Here is a 20,354-nt window from a genome sequence, read left to right on the forward strand (position 1 = left end):
TCGAGACTTCCGTCGTCGAAGACCTGCGCCTTGACTAGGCGCTGGTTCTCCGAATCGATCGCATTGGAAAGTGTACCGGATCCTCCGGCCCTTGTATGAATGGGCATTTCGTCGAACAATACCGAAGCCATTAGCCTTTGCGAAAGTATTCACCCACTCGAACAGGACTTCGGCTGACGGCGCTGGGTCGCCTGGGATAGGTGGGTTCGGAATCGCGTCAGGGACAGGCGATGACGAGCGGTCAGGCAAGGGTGGCGAGGTTATAGCTGGAGAGTGCCTGTCTTGGGGAGGCGAGTAGGGCGGGGGTGATTCGAGTGCATCTGAACTGAGCGGCGAGTACCCCCATCTCTCACGCCATTGGCGGACTTGTTCGTATGACCGGACGAGCTCGAAGGTCAGTCGCCTGTCTGTCCCAATAACCTCGCGCACTAGCCTGAGGGCGGACTGAAACTGGGGCCTTGTTGGAGACGATTGCTCTTGTGCTGGTTGCAGTGGAGAGCAGGAACTCAGTTGTCGATTTCCGGGCCTGTTATAGGTATTCTTACTCGCTGCTGTCGTCCTCCTTGGGTTGGGAAATCGTTCGAAAGGTGAATCTCTTGATCGAATCGTAGCCCCCATGGTGGCTCGTTCAGCGCGCGCGACCCATGGGGCCGTGGAGCAGTCGTGAACGTCTCTGGATACGAGGCGAAGAGATTATAGAGTGCCTCATCGTCTCCGACGCCATAGTGTCGGCCAATGCTCGTCCCTGTGCTATTAGACGAAGGTGGTCTTGAACTATCAGATTGGTCCTGCCGCTGTCGTTTTCGAGGACGGAATTGATAGCTTCGTTGTCGTTGGTTGCTTAGGGAGCTAGATGGATACTCGGGCTGGGACATGACGGTCTGGATCGCGATAGGGTGTGTCGCATGCACGGTGAGAATATGATTAAAAGGGTACTTGTTTTGACGGTGAAAGAAGGAAAGAAGGGTCTCATTTCAGCAGAAACGAAAGTCCTGCTTTGCGATGCAGATGGTTTAAAGATGAGGCCGTTGGCGATATCTGATACAGCCTGTGTTCGAGGGTTGGTCTCAGCAGGGGCCCAACACAGGACACCCCCAGCACTTTGACCTTAACAAATACCGTATCTTTCGAGAAAAACCATTCTAAGTAGGCTCTACATGTCAGACACGCGTGCTCATATAATGATGGAGTGGATGATCAGAAGATGGAGAAGTGCATATCGAGTGTGGAGAACCGTGAATGATTGATTTAGGATCATGAGCATGTCTCTGACTGATCTGTAGATGTGTTGTGTCCTTCTTGTTCTTCGTTCTCCCTCCTCGTCTCAATATCTGAAGAGGAAAGGCCAAGATATGAGACCTGCCGATCCTGCAACAGATCTGTAATGCTGTTCAGACAATTCTGGTATCATCGTGAGACATCGTCCCTTGAGGTGGCTGCCTGTGTAACACCATCTTGCATGCCACTTCTCTAACACTACACGCAGCAAAGAGGTAATTAATGTAGTAGCTAGCTGGTGAAGAGCTTCATGGGGCGCGTCGATCGTCGCGGTGGGGAGCTAAGCTAGAGGTACAACGAGCGGTGGTGGCAGAATCTAAATGCACTAACAAAAAGGGATGGGCCAATCAGAGGCCATAAAAACGACGCCTGTGTAAGAGTGACGCCGGTGTAGTAATTGCCACCACGAAATGGAAGAACAGATGTGATGTTGTGTAGGGTCTCGACTGGTAACTCTCCCAACCGACCCATTCTCAGACTGACGTTTCTTATGTCACGAGAGTTCTACCTCATGAGAGCGTGGGTGATATTTATGTTGTATGAAAAGGTCCAAAATAATACTATAGCGATCTCAGTATGATGAAGAGCGGGCCAAGCATCAGTAGTCGACCTCTGTAATTTCACCAGGATTGCCCAAGACTGACCAAACGTGGCCCGTTTCGGACGTTTCCCTCGACCTTCCATTATGGGCAATCCATCGGGATGGATTATGGGATGAAAGGATCCAACATGCAGTCTCAAGTTGTTCGTGTTGTCACCAAATGGATGCATCGGTACTGTAGCCCATCCGGTTGTAGTTTTCTTTTTTGTTCTCGCAGTCTTTTTATTCTAGGAGTCCTTTGCCTATTTCAAAACTGCCATTTATTTGCCACCAGCACGATGAGTTTAAACAAGGTACCCAATACTTGGATGGCTGATGCTACTGAGATACGTCCTAGGACATACTGCCTCCGCAGTAGGCATGCTTACCCATGCAGTACCCACCTGCCGTACGTACCCACCTACCGTACAGCAAAAAAAAAATTCCCCCATACAGAATACTATTTTTCAACCATATGTTGAAAATTCACCAAAAATAAAACCCGTCAAATGATTTTCGAATTTAGTTTTAGAATAAAGTAGATTTTAATATTTTCGCGGTATTTTGACTTCACGCCCTGCGCGTGTGCGTACCTCACCTAATTCTTCCTCCTCCGAATTTGAACTCTCAACTTCTTCCATCCCTCCTACCTCGATCACTTCCTCAACAGCATCCGCCTCTTCAATTGCTTCGTTTGCCTTGGAAATAGTCTCACCAGTTACCAGAGCTTCTGCCAATGTCATGAATCTTTTATAGGGATTCGGTATCGCCTTCCTCTTCTTGCCTCTGCTCAACCGGCCAACTTCCTCCTCCAGACTGGCTATTCTGGTGCTCAGAGAGGCGATCTTTGACTCTTGAGCTTCAAACCCTTTCGATATCACAGAATAGCGCCTTCTTGTTGATGGGCTCTTGTTCTTCCCCATATCTCGGATGTGGCGGCTGGTCTTTGGCGTATTATCAGAGTCGACTTGCCCGTCTCGGTGGCCGTCCGACCCGGGCGTTGCTTCCTTCTTGTCCGGCTGAATCTCAGGATGTATGAGCGCTTTCCGCCGTGAAATCGGCCAGTTTCCAGTCACTCTCCAGCCTGAGAGTATATTTTTCTTCGTCATACCCACTTCCCTGGCCTTGGCATAGGCCTTGATGAAGTTGACCTTGTCTACCGGCGCAGAATCGGTCAGGCTGGCGAGTTTCTGCAGTTCTTTTCGGTAGGCAGCCTTGGATACATTGAAGACGCCATTATCCAGCGGCTGCAGCCCATGAGAGCAGTGTGCAGGCAGGTAACAGCAATATACGTTGTTCAAAAAGCACGTAGCCATCTACTCATCCTGGATTTTCAGTCAGCGCCGTCAGCGGCATTTCTGATCTAGAACAGGTAGATACTCACAGATACATGGCTTCCATGGCCATCTAATATGATGAGCCTTGCATCAGACTCATCCGCCGGTTGCGTTTGAGGCAGATAGACCTCCTTGAGCCACTCGACTGCGATATGGTTGTCCGTCCAGCCATTGTCGGACGTGATATAATACCAGTCGGCGATCCCCCGGAGCTCGTCGATAAACCACTGTTGCTGAAGCTCTTTACCTTTGAAAATAATCCCCGGCTTCAGAAGATGACCATCTGCGGTGACGGCTTCGATAAAGGTAGTCCAAGTGCGGGACTGCGAGCCCTTGAGGAAGGCCTTCCTCCTAGGATCGCTACTGCCAATGACCAAGGAATCCAAGCCTATATTTTTCAGTGGATTAGTGAGTTTGGTAGCAAAAATGATCAATACTCACCAAATCCAGCCATGATACCGCCCTCGTCAACATTAACCGTGTTCTCCGGTTTGATCCAGCCATATTCGCTCTCCCGGATATCAAAGTACCAATTGACGGCCATTGGGGTAAAGGAATTGGACCTTGCAGTTTCCTGGCGTTTCCCCACCTTCGTCTTGATATCGTCATGGCGTTTAATGAACCTAGCTAGCCAGTGTACACCGATAGGCCTTTCCCGTCCTTGCTGTCTCAAGAGGGCAGCAACGGTGGCGCGAACTTGACTGTGAGAAGGAGTATAGCCCAAGGCCTCTTGTCGAAGTATCCAGGTAACCAATCTGGACTCCTCCGACTTGGATAGCAGCTGAGCAGGCTGGGTGACCTCGGATTTTGACGGTAGGCCTCTTAATCGGTCAGAGAGAGTGGTCGGAGGCACGCCGTTCTTCTGGGCGGCCTGGTTCTGGGAGAGGCCATTTTCTGTGACATCTAGTATGGCCTGGATAACATCGTCCTCCGTATAAGATGATTGAGGCATGTTTGAGGTGACCAAGGAAAGATGGGGAAGAGAAAAGGTTGGATGAAGCTTCGAGGAGGCTGGTTGATAAGGGAGGCATTTTGAGACATTTTATATTAGTTCCGTGCGACCACACCGCAAGCGTCGCTGTGGAAGCAAAGTGGAAATATTAAATTCTATGCAATTCTTAATGTAATAGACATTTTCTTATTAAAATATCTTTCATTTTGATAACATACTCTATAAGTGAAATTGGGCATTTTGTATGGGGAAAATCTTTTTTGGTGTACGGTAGGTGGGTACGTACGGCAGGTGGGTACTGCATGGGTACATGCTGGCGCATACTTCATTAATAAGAATTAGCTCATTGACAAAGGATTTATAAATAATTACTATTCATCAATTTGTTCAACCTTGCATGACATAACGATGATTACACCAGAGGGACAAAAATCAGACGAACTGTTGTTTATATTGCACAGTAGTGCTGGGTGAAATTTTTTTGTAAAACTTGGTTATTCATTGTTGAGACGAGAGTTCTTCTCGGGTTTATATCTCTAGTTGATTTCATCTAGGACTTTGAACTTTAAATCTAGGACTTTCAGACTAATAGTCTGAATCCTGAAGATAAGGGGGATTCCCAGTTTTTTCAACAATAGTTTGGCTGTGAAAAGTTGGAAATTAAAGCTACTGGTACCCTGCTCGTACTGCTATGATGACAGGGATAGGGTGGGGCGGGGTACGGATTGTGGCCTTATGAGCTCTGACGGGCAGCCTGTGGTCGCCATGAGATTTAGTCTCTTGTACTGCTCAGGAGCGGTGGCTGACCACCATGCTTCGAATACTTCTTTCAGTTTTTGTCTTTCGATCCTCCGTACGTAAGCTAGCGTCGGCTTAGCACCTTCGGGCTCAGGGAGCGATGATGCCGCTTTTGCCAGCTTGTCGGCCTGTTCGCTGCCAGGGGATGTCGGAGTGTCCTGGTACCCAACGAACCTGGATGGCACCATGCGATGTCGCCAGAGCCTGGAACTCGAGAAAGACGTCTTGAAAGGAGCCAGAGGGTGTGCCTCGTAAGCACGTGGCAGCTGCCAGGTTGTCTAGGCATATGTAAATGTTCTGTGTTGCTAATTCTCGCAGGTTTAGGGCAGCCTTCAGGCCCTCTAACGCCCCGGTAGCTTCAGCATCGAAAGCCTCAGCGGGTCCAAGGCGACCCGATCCGTCAAAGATTGGGACCTTGTCCTGATGAATGGTGAAGCCATAGCTGGCAGCCCCTTCCGAGGACAGAGAGCCATCCGAGTATACAACCAAGGTGAGGGGGTCGAGTGACTCGACCCAATGGGAAAAGGCATCAGCCGATTTGTCTTTTGACGCCATCTGAAGCGGAGGCAAAGGCTCTTGATGGAAGCGTCGCTGGACGAGTTTCGGTCGCGCGCACGGCGCAAGGAGCTCATCTGTGCGTCGAAGACGTGTTCTGAAGCTGCACTCTACCTGTGCTTGATATCTTCGCTTGATGAGGTCGTGGTAAGCAGGTTGGCTGGGCGGGCGCGTTCGACTCGCCAGAGGGTGGGCCTCATCAAGCGATTTGAGCCGCGCAGAGAATCGCAGTCGCCGTGCTTCGAGGAGTTGCGCGACTGGCGGTATCCCACTTTCTCGGTGGGGAGCAGCAATAGGTGTTGTCTTCCAGACGGGAAGTATAGCTCTCATAGACTGGTTCATGGCCTTGGTCATTCTCTGTATGAGATGCTGGTTGATTGACGATAGGTCTTTGGTAGGCTGACTCCATTGCGGCCTGGTTGTGCCCGGGTACCAGGCCTCGGCGCCATAGAGTAGCACGGGCTCGACACATGCCCTGACGGCGCTTCGTACGGCGGCCGGCAGCGGGCCGTGTTTCGTGTTGGTAAGTCCTCGTAGATGGTAGACCACAGCTTGGGCTTTTGTCGCCCAGTTTTCAGCATGGACTCGGAACGATAGCCTGCTATCAAGCAGATTCCTAGCCAACGTAGGGCTAACTCGGGATGTTTCTCGATATCGCCGTGACGTACCGCCGGGGCGGTCATGAGTTTGCTACGAGAGAAGTTCATGACTTCAGTCTTCTTCGAGTCGAAGGAGACACCGTTTGTCGCGCCCCAGCACACCATCTCATCGATGGCCCCGGAAGCCATAGCCGTAGTTTCGTCTCCTGTGTCACCTATGGACAGGATAGCTATGTCATCTGCATAGCCGAAGCGGCCTTGGGGGTTGCCGAGTCGGTAGATGGGCTCTGTGTAGAGTAGGAAAAGAATCGGCGATACTGGCGACGCCTGAGGGAGGCCATATTGGAGAGGAGAGGAGGGTGTGAGGGTGTCTTGATATCTGACACGGGCCGATCGGCCACTGATGAAGGATCCAGCCCATCTAGCGAGATGGTCAGGCCATCCTTGTTCACGCAATCGCAGCACCAATCTGTTGCGCGAGACGGTATCGAATGCGCCTTGGATGTCCATTGTGACCAGGGTGGCCACCTTTTTTCGAGCAAACGCCTCTTCGATATCATGGATCAGGGCAGGCTGGCGATCAATTCAATTCCATCAATTTCGCCCTCGCGTGGCGTTGCGTTGACAGCTTACTCAGCATTTGGCCCGTGGAGTTGAACCACCGCATCTGCAAATTGAATTGGTGGCGTTGAATTGAACATGTTGAACCTCATACGCCCCCCGAGATGCCCAACACGTTATTCGCCATCGTCTCGGCCATCTTCCTCTGTCTCCCATATAATGCTACTCCCAACCTCATCTGATACGTCAACCAACGTATCCACCGCGTCGATTAGGCCATTCCGCACCCATGACCTTAGCGTCTGTGTCATCCCTATCGTGCTAGCCTCCAGTCGAGTCCGCAGCGGTGAGACCATTTGCCCAGCAACACTAAACAAACGCTCGCACTCTGCCGACATAGGCGGTACCGAAAGCAGGTCAAGAGCCATTCGCGACAGTCGAGGGTAATCTTTCCGTCTCTCCCACCAATATTGGATGGGATCCGTGACAAGAGGGTCGCTCTTAACGTCCGGACTCGACAGCCAGTGGTCATATTCATCATGGTCTGCGTTCACTGACCTATCCAAAGGACATCTGCCTGCTAGAGACGAAGTTCTGTGTGCTCGGTGTCTTTCGAGAGCACTCATTGCCTTTAAACGCTTGAATGGAGGTTCCTCATCTGAATTCGAAACATTCGGTAGTGATTTATACTCTTCCTCCCACAGAGTCTTCACCATTCTTTTGCCTCCTGAAGCCATGGCAGCTGTGCTTTGTCGGTCCACGTATTCTCGAAATATCCCCAACGTGAGGCCGGATTTAGAATGGCGGAAGCATAGTAAGCTGGCGTCTCGTCCAGTTTCGTATAGTACTCGTTCAACTTATCCCACCCCAGGTTGATGTTTATCCTGAAGTGCTCAGGATCCGGGTAATTCTCTGCTGCTGCTTTCCACTCCTCCAGACGTTCCATCAGAAATTCATACGTTGAAGCAACATCCCACATATTGCCATATGCCTCAATACGGCCACCTTTACGTACCCGGCTCTGAGCATCTCCTTCAAGCATCCGGAGTGCCTCCTCGAAATCAAGCAGCACCTTGTCCATCAACTCAATTACTTTCCAGTCCTTCTCCCCAAGAAGACTCTCCTCCCGGAGACAGAGCGGTATCTCTTCCCTCCGTCTAGCCCCGTTGCGGCATTCCTTGTTGAATTCAAGCGTGACCTTCTCAACTAGGTCCTCCAGAAAAGGACGCAACAAGAGACCGCGTCGCATCATATACAGGGTCGACAACCACCGCGTCTGGTTATCGCGAACAACGTCGACAGGCTTCCTTGCTCGAATCTTCGGGTTGTCAGAATGCTGAAAAAATTCTTCCTGCAGCGCACGGAGACGATAGATCAACTTGTCAGACCGATGGATCCAATGGACCAGGTTATGGAGCTTCCCAATGGGACCTTTCTTTCGCCAGATCTCATGCTGGGCAGCGCCAGAAACAGATTCTCCATCAATTTCTGCTTCAAAAGCCTCAGCTTTATACCCAAACAACAGGGCTTTCACCACCAAGTTGAGCACATGGCCGAAGCATCGCACTCTCCGTTTCTTCGGATCGAATCCCAGCGCCTCCGCAATGTCCTCCATTGCTGTATCCATATTCCCGGCGTTGTCAAGCGTGATGTACCCCACCCTATCGAGTATCTCATAGCTCTCCAAGATCTCGAGGATCTGGGCTGCAATATTTCCCCCCGAATGGCAATTCTTCAACTCTGGTAGGCCAAGGACCAACTTCGACGGGATTCCATTTTTGTCAACATAAAAGCAGACAATCCCATACAGAGCATGCCGATTCCTTGAACGCCAGCCATCGAATGCAATATGAATTTGACCTGGAACACTCCTCAGGTGGTCGATTATGCGCAGGCTGGCGGTCCATTCCATTTCCATCCACGCAGCCTCTTGTAGAATGGATGGACGTCCATGTAGGCCCACCTTGGATGGAATGGATGGAAATGGACGCTAAGAGTGGGCCCGTGGAATGGATGGACGTGGAAATGGAAATGCGTGGACGCTATAAAGGGACAGTACACGTGATCCTCCCACCCGTTGCACCCCGGGCCTCCGCAAAGCTCATTTCAGCTAACAGATCAGTCCCTGGCACCTTTACATCCTCAAGGAGCTTCTCCGTGCTCTTAATATAGCCTCCGCAATGCCATGATCTCACCGTCTGTGTCATCCCGATCGTACTAGCATCCAGCCTGGCACGATCGTCTCGAACCATTCGACCGCATGTTGAGAAGAGCCTCTCAACATCAGCAGACATAGGAAGGACAGAGAGCACATCGAGAGCCATTTGTGACAGACGTGGATACTCTTCCCGTCTCTCATACCAATAGCTAATAGGATCTAGGATATTCTGGTCGGACTTGTGGACGTCACGGAACCAATCGCTGTATTCGTCGCCAACAGCATGTGTAGAACTGCTCGCCGCGTCCTCGGCTTGCAACAAGGTAGTCATCGATGAAGGTGGCTGTAATAGAGTCGGGGCCTGACGAGAATCTTCACGATACTCGTCAAAGGGATTCCGATATATGCGCCGCTTCTTCGTGACCGGCTCGCCGCGTTCTCGATCTCGAGAGATAATTCGCGGCTCGTAGTGAGACCGGTATAGTTCTTCTACAAGGGACTTTGCAGTTTGGATCCAGTCTAGGCGGTCTGCCCACACGTCCTCGAAATATCCCCAACGATACGCTGGGTGAAGTGCAATGGCGGCATAATAAACCGGCGTCTCGTCAAGCCGCGAGTAGTACTTGTCAAGCTTTTTCCAACAGAGGTTAATGTTAACCTTGAAGTGCTCGGGATCGGGATATCGATGGGCAGCAGCCTTATATACCTCCATTTTGCCAAGGAGATATTCATAGCCAAGCAGGGTATCCCACGGACACCCATATGCCCCAATGTATCCTTCCTTCCGCTTGCGCTGCTGACCGTCGCCTTCGAGAGTAATCAAGACGTGCTCGAAGTGTTGAAGGACCTCGTTAAATAAGGAAATAATAGCCCAGTCCTTCTCTTCGAGTTTGTTCTCGTCCCTGAGGCAGAGCGGCACCTCGCTGCTTGACTTCTTTCCCCTCAATACTAACCCCTCCCACTCGCTCTTCTGCTCATACCAAAGGTCCTCGAGGAAGTCCTTCAGGAGAAGGGCACGCCGAATCATATAAAGAGTGGAAAGCCAACGGGTAACCACATCAATGATAACATCTAGAGGTTTCTTCGCTCGAACCACCGGATCGTCAGACTCGCTGTACGCCGTAAGCTGAAGAGACCGGAGGAGATTGGTAAGCGAGTCTGAGCGGTGGATCCAGAAGATGAGGTTATGAAGTTTCCCAACTGGTCCTTTCCGTCTCCATAGCTCGTGGGCCTTCGCGTCAAGGGTCTCGTTCCCTTGGATATCATCCTCGAAGGCCTCGGAATTATGGCCAAAAAGAAGTGCTTTAACGGCGAGATTGAGGATATGGCCAAAGCAGCGCAATCGCCGAGTTTTACCCTCGAAACCGAGCGCCTTCCCAATTTCTTCCATCGCCGTGTCGTTATTGCTGGCGTTATCGAGTGTGAAATATCCTACCTTGTGGGTTATGCCGTAGCTTCGAAGGACCTCGACCACGTGGGTGGCGATATTGTCACCAGAATGGCGGTCGACAAGTTCAGGAAGGCCAAGCACAAGCTTTCCTGGCTGGCCAAGGGTGTTGAGAAAGTAGCAACAGATTCCATACAAAGCGTGGCGATTATTGGACCTCCAACCATCGAACGCAATATGAAGTAACCCTGGAGCTGTCGCTAATACTCGCTTGATCTCAGCCTTGTTTTCCTCGTACACCTGAAGAATACGCCTGCGGACGGTATTGTGGGTAATATGCGCTTCGGTTGTCTTCACGAGTGGATTGAGATATTCGAAAGCGGCGCGGAGGTATGGATCTTCACTTTGTCGGAAAGAAGAGTTGCTGTTGATGATCCACGAGACTACCAAACGCTGGAAGTCTAGCCGATCAAAACGGCCAATGATCTGGTTTGCAATCTGCTGCTCTCGCGCGTCACGGGTATTCAATTTCATCATCTCGGCGATATTCCTCGATGGTGTCTTCTCCTTTGCTTTGCTAGGCGGCTTCCGTCTTCCGGAAGGGTCACAGACCTTGTGGTCATTCCAAAGATGGATCTCCGCGTTCTGCGTACCGCTCGAGGCCGCCGAATGAGGGTTTGGCCTGCGACTGTCAACACAGACCTTGCAAACCCATCGCCGCTTTGTATCGTCATCGCTCTTCTCGATATCGTAGCCGAATTGCCATATCCATGACGATGTAGACGCACAGCGTTGGGATTGCGTGTAGCCAGGGAAGTCTTTCCAAGGGAAGAGGTCCCACGAGTTCTTCTTATCCTCTTGGTCTGGCGGCTCGAGCACCATAGAGCTGATAATTGGGCTCCCAGCCATTCTACGCGGTACAAAATGCAGTTGCAAGAATGCAGTTGCATAGAGACGCTTGAACGCGGCACCGTGACGCGAAATGTCCACGACCCCATGGCTGTTATGTTCTGTTTAAAGATACCTTAATTTGTATGTGAAAATGCCTGGTATATAGGTACTTGAGATCTCTACCGACCATGACCAAGTTGGTCTACCCTGAATTACAGGGTATTTTGGGGACTAGGCTAGGGAACCCCCTACCAGTCCATACCCCTGCTTCCATTTCCACCTATCCATTCCACGGAACCCTGTCGTGGATGGATGGATTATGTAACGGCCAGCTCCATGGAATGGATGGAAATGGATGCACGGACCATCCATTTCCACGCCGTGGATACGTGGACGGTGGACGTGGAATGGATCGCCAGCCTGAATGCCTTGCCACCCAGTATAGTCCTCATCAATGCCAGTCTTCTGACTGGCCTTAGCTGTCGATTTGGGTCTTTTACCTTGCAGTACAGGCTCTTCCTCTTGTGATATGGTTTCTGCTAGTGTGGTGGCAAAGTGGTCGACCATATCCACACTCTCATCACTAATAGTAGCATTGAGGGCTGCTGTGAGAGCCTCCTTAGATGGAGCAAGAAGGAAGGATTGCAAGGAGAGGTTAATGATATGACCAATGCACCGGATTCGACACCCCTTGGGGTTGAAATCGATCCTCTCTATGCCAGATAGGATCCAACTAGCTAGGGGACAAGCATACCTGGAGCTCTGCCTTCAATTTCTCTGATAGTGCTTCCAAACACTTATTATTTGAAGTTGCATTGTCCCCTGTGTGGTAGCCTACTCTCAATATATCGAAGTTGCGTAGGACTTCCACAATCAAGGCTGCCTGGGCCTCACCACTATGGCTGAATGGACATTCTGGCAGTCCTAAGAGCGCCTTTCGAAGTGCGTAGTTATAATTAACCCATTGGGCACACACTGCTAGCATGGCATGGCGATGCGGTGATGTCCAGAGGTCAGTTGAGATGTGGATCATCGATTGAGAACCCTGAATGAGATCTCTAAGCTGGGAAGCATATAGCCCATAGTTGGCATTTATGATCTTCATAGCCTGATCACGGGACGTAATCAGGCAGTCTTCAATGGCAGGATTGCATGCCAGGGCAAGACTCTTCATCTCATCCCAAGTAACTGAAGAGAATGGGACCCGACGCCGCGTGAGGAGTTCCACGATTACCTCAATATACCGTTGAGCATTGAAGACATTCCGAAGAGCACTGTCGGATGGTTGGAATGTTATATATGAGTCTATGGATGGCTGCGTCGATTGCTGTGAGTTTTGAGATGCCTCATTAGCCTGGATAAGTTGCCGGTGTCGATTTTGAGCATGGTTTATGGCATTACTCGTGTATCCGTTGCTCCAGCGAGTTGAGCAGTGAAGACAGACGTATTCCCTTCGACCATAAGACTTCCGAACCCTTCCAATTTGAGTCTTGTTCTTCTCAGGATACTCAACACGGAAGAAGCTGTGGAAGTCCCAGCCCAGCCGCTCGATGGCTGTTAATTGAGCAGATGTTGAATTGATAGGCGATGAGCTAGCCATAGTCGAGATTCTAGGACTAAGTGCTTAAGCATATGGCACCCTGATGGTGCCTAAAGCGTCTAAGATTTGCAGTGAGATTCGCAGAATCAAAACAATAGAGACAGGGCAGCTCGGTCATAGCATTGATTGAAAAAGTCATCACTCGCATGTGGAAAATATCAAGTCGAAGAAACCCCTTAATTTCTATCTAATGAGGGACTAGGAGCTGGCTTCTTGTAACTATGTTTCGTCATAAGCAGCATTGACGGTCTTTAGGCAGCCGTATGCTGCCTTGCGGCTTGCGCTAGTTGTGATGTGGCGTTCGTGCTGTCCGTGAAACTATTCACGACAGTTATCCTTGGCCGTGACAGAGCTTATCCGAGGAGTAAAGAGAAGATGGACTTATATGTCTGTCTGCTAACGGTGGGCGTCTAAGAGCCATAAATGTGCCACGGGCCATAGCCATCAGTGAGGTCGCTTACTACTCAGCCGGTGGCGGATAGCTTCACGACGTAACAAGGTCATCGTGACACGTCACGTTTCTGGTGTACCTATACGATAAAATCAATATCGGATCAGCTAACGCTACCAACTTGACCAATTAGATGTAGCGCCTTATTGTTGTACAACAGTTGTTTGGGAAGTCCGGTAGTGTTGTACAGCTTCAACAAAAGCAGTGTTGTACAACTATACAACAGTTGTACTCATATAACAACACTACAATACGCATGTATAGTCGATAAGTCTGGAAATACAGAGTTACTTCCCCCCTCCTTCGCCCAATTTGTTATCAAATTTGCTGGACGACCGGCAGTTGTTGTACTCTTCAACATGTTGTTTATATTGCGCAGTAGTGCTGGGTGAAAATATATTTTATGAAACTTGATTGTTCATTTTGAGATGAGATTTCTTCTTGGGTTTATATCTCTAAATGATGTCATCTAGGACTTTCAGACTGTTAGTCTGAATCCTGAAGGGAAGGGGGATTCCCGGATTGTCCAACACAGCATGCGTCCGCTTTCGGTGCCCATAGTCTCCTTGGCTGATCGCTATATCATCACACGCGTAACCGAGATCAATTCATGCCACGCCGTCACGTTACGCCATGGCTACAAGGATAACGTTCTATACCCAGGTCTCGCTCACGACGTTGTTCAGCAAATTGAGCTAGCAATTGCAAGGGGTCGATGCGATGACGTGACGACTGCGGAGTTGGACATTCTACGATCCTCGCACAACTCGGGTACAGTGTACGTTTTTGGCAAGGGGACGATGAAGATTGATCGGTCAAACATGCGAGTCTCGTCTCCTCAAACCTATCCCCGAACATGGCTTCTTTGGATTTTTCTTTGGATCTGAGAAATCTCCCGCACCAAGCTTGCTGATCTTGACATCGACGCCGACATAGTGGTTGAGGTGGGGTTTGTCAAAGAACTCTAGGAGTTTACTGATGAGAGGAAAATTCACTTTCGTCGCCTACTAGATCATGTGCAACAGGTAATTGTGGTAGTGAACCCCCTATCCCCTTTTCTTTGTTGTTTTGTCTGTATGTTCGTGTCTTTGGTAGTATAGCTGTCAGGTACATCGCTGATGTACATCGGGCAATATGCGCCCGGAGTCAAGGCTCAAACCGGGTCAAGACCGTTAGGTAGAGAATCATGGTGGTTTTGAGTGAAAGTGGAATTGTTATTTTGCTATGCCTTACTGACCTGAGGCCTTTCCGAAATTTTTGAGATCATGGAAAGATACAAGTCTGAGCATGGTTTCATACCTAGCTTCAGGCAACGCATGTGCATATTGTCCCTTGAGATGAGAGTAGCATGTGCAATACCTGACGAATGTAGCTATTGCTGCGTAGAGTTACCGTTCCGCTGACCGCCGCGTCGGCGATGCTGACGGGGAGAAATAACTTTCTCTACACTCGACCAGGCAAGATGGCAGGCACAGATGTTCATTGACGACATCAACCATAAGCATCAGAAGCAACAGCAGGCATTCCGCCCATTCTGTCTTGTCAAAAACTTTAGTCTCCGAAACATTCCGGATTGATGCTCATACTGAACAGTGAAAAGATTGGCTACCACTCGCCTTCGAATTCGCTTGTCGATCCCACAAATTCGCTCGTAGCACTGACCTCAGAACCTTCGAGCTCCATAACTTCCTCACTCAAATCATTTACTTAACAATATTGAAACAGAAACTTGAATTTGTTCGACTGACAAATCTGCTCCCTACATTTCCAAGAGCCTAACCCACTGCCCCATCCCAATTCTGTCATTAGTTCCTCTCCCCTCCATTTTTCTGTTTTAACAACACCACCCATCACCTCGGAGCAGGGCCCACCTGCTCTAGGATTTCTGCAACTGTCGGCATCGGAGTTTGATAGCGGCGAAAAGGGCGTGGCTGGATCGCGGTTCCCGGCCCGCCGGATTGAATGGTTGAGACGGTAGTAAAGGCAGGGAGATCCCCGGAAGCCTATCAACTGCGTTAGGCTGTATCGAGAGATGGACGCGAGTGCTAACTTAACTCTTGATCTGGTGCGTCGCTGTGTCCAGAATTCAGTGATGGATAGGACCCGACGAGGCCGGGCGGGCATTTTAGGGGCCATTAAAAGGCCGGTAATAGTACTGACTCGGCTAGAAGAAATTAGATGTTGTTAAAAAGTCTCAGTTTTGAGGCAGACTCACCACATTGGGCATGTGACGGAGCGCTCCAGGAGCCACGGATCGATACATTCGGGATGGAAGCGGTGGCCACAAGGCAGCGAACGGATACCGACATCTTCCAAGAAGTCCTCTGCGCAGATGGAGCATTCCTGACATCTGTCAGATGACGTGATGAGGCTGTTCGTGCCTTTCTGCGAAGCCCGCTCGTGATTGCCTTGAAGCGACGTCCGATATTTGGTGATGGGCATCAGCTCGAGCGCCTCCGGAGTGAGACACAAAATCGTCCTACGAGGCGGATGGGTCGTACGTGTGGGGAAGCATCGCCTGAGGGCTATCTTGCTATACAAGAAAGGCGTGAGCATCATAATCACAGCCGCAAGGATGCTTAGGATGATTGCCACCAAGGGAGGCTTGTGGGGCGCATAGCGGTGCTCTTCAGCATCTGCCCTCACGAAAATGTCTGGAGGCAAGAACATGCTTAGATAAGGGGAAAAAGTAGAGAAAAAAGCACGCCCAGCCAAGAGCAATGAAAAGAAATATGCACGAGCTGGTCTTTGGGAGGTATGGGAGTAGAAAAATACGGCGTGTTGCGGTGATATGAAACGGTTTTGGCTGAGGGGTTTCCGGTGCCAATCTCTTTGATTGGAACAGGATACCGGGTCAATATTATACCGTCTGCGGATCGGAATATGTCATGGGCCGGGAAGCGCATCATGCGAACGCCGACATCGCATGTACAATGAGCTTTTTGTCATTCTCCCATAAAGATAACTCTAGTAAGGGGTTCTACAGGAAATAACTTGTCTAGTCTTGAGTGCTATGTCAGAGCTACACTTGTGAAGAATGTTGATCAAGACAACAAGTGGCGGGTAGGAGAGGACATATCAATGGGTCTAAATAATGAAGTACAACAGGATCGTGCCCAGCTCATTCTAACCAACGAGGCACATTTCCAGTGATAAAATCCTTCCCCTACACAACGCGAAATCAGAACCACATCCCCGTTTTGACCGAAAATCACTCAGTGCTGTCTGCAGGAGTCTCTAGAAGGTGTTCATCTGGTAACATGACGGCGCGATCGAGGGCGTACGGCAGTCCACGGTGGCGTCCTCTAATCATAGTCAAACAGATAACAACTTTGCCAAAAGTCCCAAACTTGCCACACAGAGAGGTGCTAACTGTCGGATAGCCAAGACTGAGGCCGACATTGCCACTAGAAGGTTATAAGCATACGGAGCGAGAGGCCTGGAAATTGGAGGTGCTTACTAAGCTGAAGTGACTTCGAAAAGGATTGAAAAGATGGTGAAGGCCTGCAAATAGTTAGGAGATCGAGTCGAAAAGAACCTGCCAAGGGCTGCTGATGCCTACCGGATCTTTCACATCAGCAATTCGAGTAGCTTCGGCGACGCAAATGCAAAACGTCCCTAGAAAGATATACCACAAATCAAAACCAAGCTGATTCTTTATGTGCTGCATCAAATATGATTTGCCATTTCGCTCATTGAGAGAGCCTTCTGGCTCCCAAATTCCTAGCGATTTCTCCTCATACGTATTAGAGAGACGGATGCTAAGAGCGATCGGGAAGACAGCAATGTACATCATAACTAGTAAACTCAATTGCACTCCCGGATTGACATTTGCTAGGTTAAATGTGGCAGTGCCTGTATGACGAGCCGATGCGGCCTGGAATATGGCAGCTGGGATGCGGGAGTCTAGGGGAAGAGATGCTACTTCGGGATTGTCGAGATCGAGGATGATGATAAGCAACACATCTATGAAGTTGAGAGAGAAAATGATACCAAAGAGGATCCAGGTGGGCTTGCTAGGAAAGAGAAGGGTGTAGCATCTGCGCGGGTAGTTGAGAAGGAAACCCAAGGGCTCTTGTGTTGAGGAATGCTTGGGCAGGAGCTTGGACATAGTCCAGATGATCAAGCGCAGGAAGACCGGGTAGAGGGTGTTTCCAGCAAAGGCAAGGAAGCTCATAAGAATCATGGGCCACTTGGCATCCCGGAAAGAGATCATAGAGTCGGGTGTCAAGGTGAAGCCGAGGTTGTCAACCATGGTCTGCGCGGAATAGAATGCCCTAAAAGCAATGGTCAACACACATTCAAGACCTGACACAGTGCGTGATTTCCTGCTCACCACCAGTTCTTATCTTGTCCAGTTGACTGCAGGTACTCTCTGTACTTGGGATTGGCAGTCTGAATCCAGCCCAGAAGACAAATAGCACCGAATAAGTGAACACCGAAGAAGTAGGCTTCCCTGCCAGTTAACAAACTCCCATGTCAGAACTGGTGGGGACCAACCTGTCACAATCTTGAGCAAGAGCTTCAGGCTGCGGTACTCAATGCCACCTAACAATTCCCTATCATGTGATGTGAGGTTTTGGAACTCAGAGTTTCGCCCAATGGTGGCTTGACGCGACAAAAACGGACGGTCGTTGAGGGCGGGTTGCTGCTGAGAGACAGAGGAGGATGATTGACGCCGGGGACGCGTCGTCTCAGATCCCATCATGAGCAGCGATGAGGCAATACCAGCGACGCGATCCATGGATCGCGTGGCTGTCATCTGGAGGCCGTCACCGGTACTAATGCGGCGAGGCAGGCGTCGTCGCATGGATGAACTAGGCTCGCCAGAGGCAGCAGTAGGAACAGGAGTAATACGGTCTACTTTCAAACGTTAGTATGTACTCCAAGTCTCCAGGAAAGGATTGGGGGGCATGCCATCGTCGCTGTTGTCAGAGTCATAGTGCTCGTTTCCCGTTTTGGCAATGATGGGATGTCCTTGTTTTTTTGGTCAGCATCGACAGCGGGCAAATAACCTCTGGCAAGCAACAAACCTCGGTCCCGATCCTGCGGACCGGGGATGTAGAGCGTCGCACTGTCTCTACGTTGATCTATGGAAGGGTCAAAAGTGATGGTGGTAGTGCGTGGGACAGGAGTGTCTGTGGTCGCATGCTGCTCCAGGTTGTTGCTAGGAGCCGTCACGGCAGGTAAATCATTCTGGGCCTTCTCTTCCACAATTTTACCATCTTCGACATTCTCACCGGATGCGTCTCGTCGTCTGGGGCTGAACAACTGAGGAGCTATTGCCATGTGTTGTCAGCCATCTCCACAGCACCGGATGAACGGAATTCCTACCGCGGCGCTTCAGATGTTTCTTGAACCAATATAGACGGACGATAACGACGCCGATGTTGATGAAGCCCAGGTTTGTGATGATGGGGATAAAATATATGTAGAGCTGCTGGTAGGTTTTGAGATCTTTCACGTCAACGCTGTATGGTAGAGGGTCAGTGGAGGGGCGACGACCCAAGAACGCAAAGGTCCACGTACGTATTCAGACCAGACTCAGTCGATGCACTGGCGCCGAAAAAATAGGCATCAGTCACACTGATGTTGCCGTAGGGTGCGAGAATGGGCAGCGCCAGTAAACTCATCGATATGATCCATGCATCTAGCCAAAGATGCCATTAGCCTGTCAATCCACAATGTCTGTGTGGGGCAGTGGGTAGCATCACAATGCAGGGTCAAAAAGTTGATAGGCGGACGCCACATGTTGCGAGCAGATAAAAAGGCGCAGCGCGTCGGTTTGTTGATAAAAAAAATAAAAATAAAAAGGAGGGGCAGATAGCCAGCCTGTGCGTAAGTAGGTAGGATGAGGGAAAAGAAAAAGCTTTTGGGGGGGGGGGAAGATGAGGGCGGCATAGCCCTCCTCATATTATATACCGTCCGCCAATAGAAAAGTGGCGTCACACCCACCAGGCCGCCTCCTTTTCGGACCTTGCCCTGATCTGGCCTAGGAAGAGGCATTTATCGGGTTCCTCATTTTGGCTGGCGATGTGTTCACCAATCTGAACAACATCTCCTGCCAGCAGCAGCGCTCGTCATATGTCAACTCAATCAATCAATCAATCACCCCAATCAAATCAATCAAATTGTCGAATTCTTCCTTTCAATCAAATCAATTCATGCATTTCGAAAGTTGAAATAATTGATATAACTATTACAAATGCATCATGCGATCGTCTAATATCGAGGCAAAAATTCACCTCTTCCTGGACCACTACCCTACACCAGATAGTTATAGATGGAGGTCTACTTTCTAATAGCGGTGGGTCAGCCCCAAAACCAAGTATCTACTATCGTGTTCTATCGCGTAGCCTTACTACGCGTATGCAACCTGGAACGCGTTTCCTAACCATGTCGCGCCACCAAAACGGCCCCTTCTATATATGCTTTTTTTTTTTTTTTTTTTTTTTTTTTTTTTTTATTTCATTAGCAAAATGTCGAATTCGCCGCTCTCCCCATCGCCAGCTGGCTTTCTGCCAGCAACGTTGACGCCTTGCCTTATACCTCCCTCTTCCGTCTTCTTACGATTATCTCAGCCTAAGACGGTTGCCAAGCAGTTAGAAGAGGTAGCCGTTGCAGCTTTACCTCCTAACCCGACTATTGAGGATCTGCCCAAGATTACCTGGAAGAACCGTCGCTTCGTTCAAGAGGATTCGCTGGCTCGAAAAGGTGCAAAGGGCAGGAAGAGCTGGATTAGGTCGCACAGGACCTTCCTTATGGAACTGAACTATCAGGATCAACAGATAGGTCATGTCTGGTGCTGCAATCGATGTGACATGAAAGGCGCAGCGGAGTTCTTCTCGGTGCAAGCCACGTCTTCCGCAGCAGATCATCTCCGAAAGCATGTACTTATCCCGTTCAATATTGTTCATAAGATACCCAGCAGCTGACCGACCTACATAGAGCTCACCGGATCACCCCAGCCAGCCAGTCTAGTGAGCCAAGTCCTGGTGATGAAAGTGCCATTGATATTTATTCTAGTGCAAAACCTAAAAGGCGCCGGCTTGAACAGAGCGTCATATTAAAAGCGAAAATAAAAACCATATAAGAACTAAGCGTTGGGTTCGTCATTGATAGCGATGTGCCATTCACCATCTTCGAGCACAGCAAGGGTCGGAACCACTACATCCACTCCACTTTGGACCAAATAGAGTGGATGTAC

General features: G+C 49.8%; 2 protein-coding genes across 2 annotated transcripts; both read right to left on the minus strand.

Moving 5' to 3' along the window:
* Positions 1 to 14,997: 14,997 nt before the first annotated feature.
* On the minus strand, positions 14,998 to 15,817 carry FOXG_07246 (uncharacterized protein; the record flags this gene model as incomplete). Its single annotated transcript, XM_018385860.1, has 3 exons — positions 14,998 to 15,150; positions 15,251 to 15,311; positions 15,363 to 15,817. The coding sequence occupies 3 exons, from the start codon at positions 15,815 to 15,817 to the stop codon at positions 14,998 to 15,000; spliced, it is 669 nt and encodes a 222-aa protein (XP_018244597.1).
* Positions 15,818 to 16,358: 541 nt separating this feature from the next.
* FOXG_07247 (uncharacterized protein) lies at positions 16,359 to 18,780 on the minus strand (the record flags this gene model as incomplete). Its single annotated transcript, XM_018385861.1, has 8 exons — positions 16,359 to 16,554; positions 16,608 to 16,651; positions 16,710 to 17,424; positions 17,484 to 17,598; positions 17,648 to 18,007; positions 18,181 to 18,426; positions 18,482 to 18,618; positions 18,677 to 18,780. 8 exons carry the CDS (start codon positions 18,778 to 18,780, stop codon positions 16,359 to 16,361), a joined length of 1,917 nt encoding a protein of 638 aa, XP_018244598.1.
* Between the last annotated feature and the right edge of the window lie 1,574 nt (positions 18,781 to 20,354).

This window comes from Fusarium oxysporum, chromosome 6 (genome assembly GCF_000149955.1).
Source record: "Fusarium oxysporum f. sp. lycopersici 4287 chromosome 6, whole genome shotgun sequence".
In the NCBI taxonomy this organism is placed as follows: Eukaryota; Fungi; Ascomycota; class Sordariomycetes; order Hypocreales; family Nectriaceae; genus Fusarium; species Fusarium oxysporum.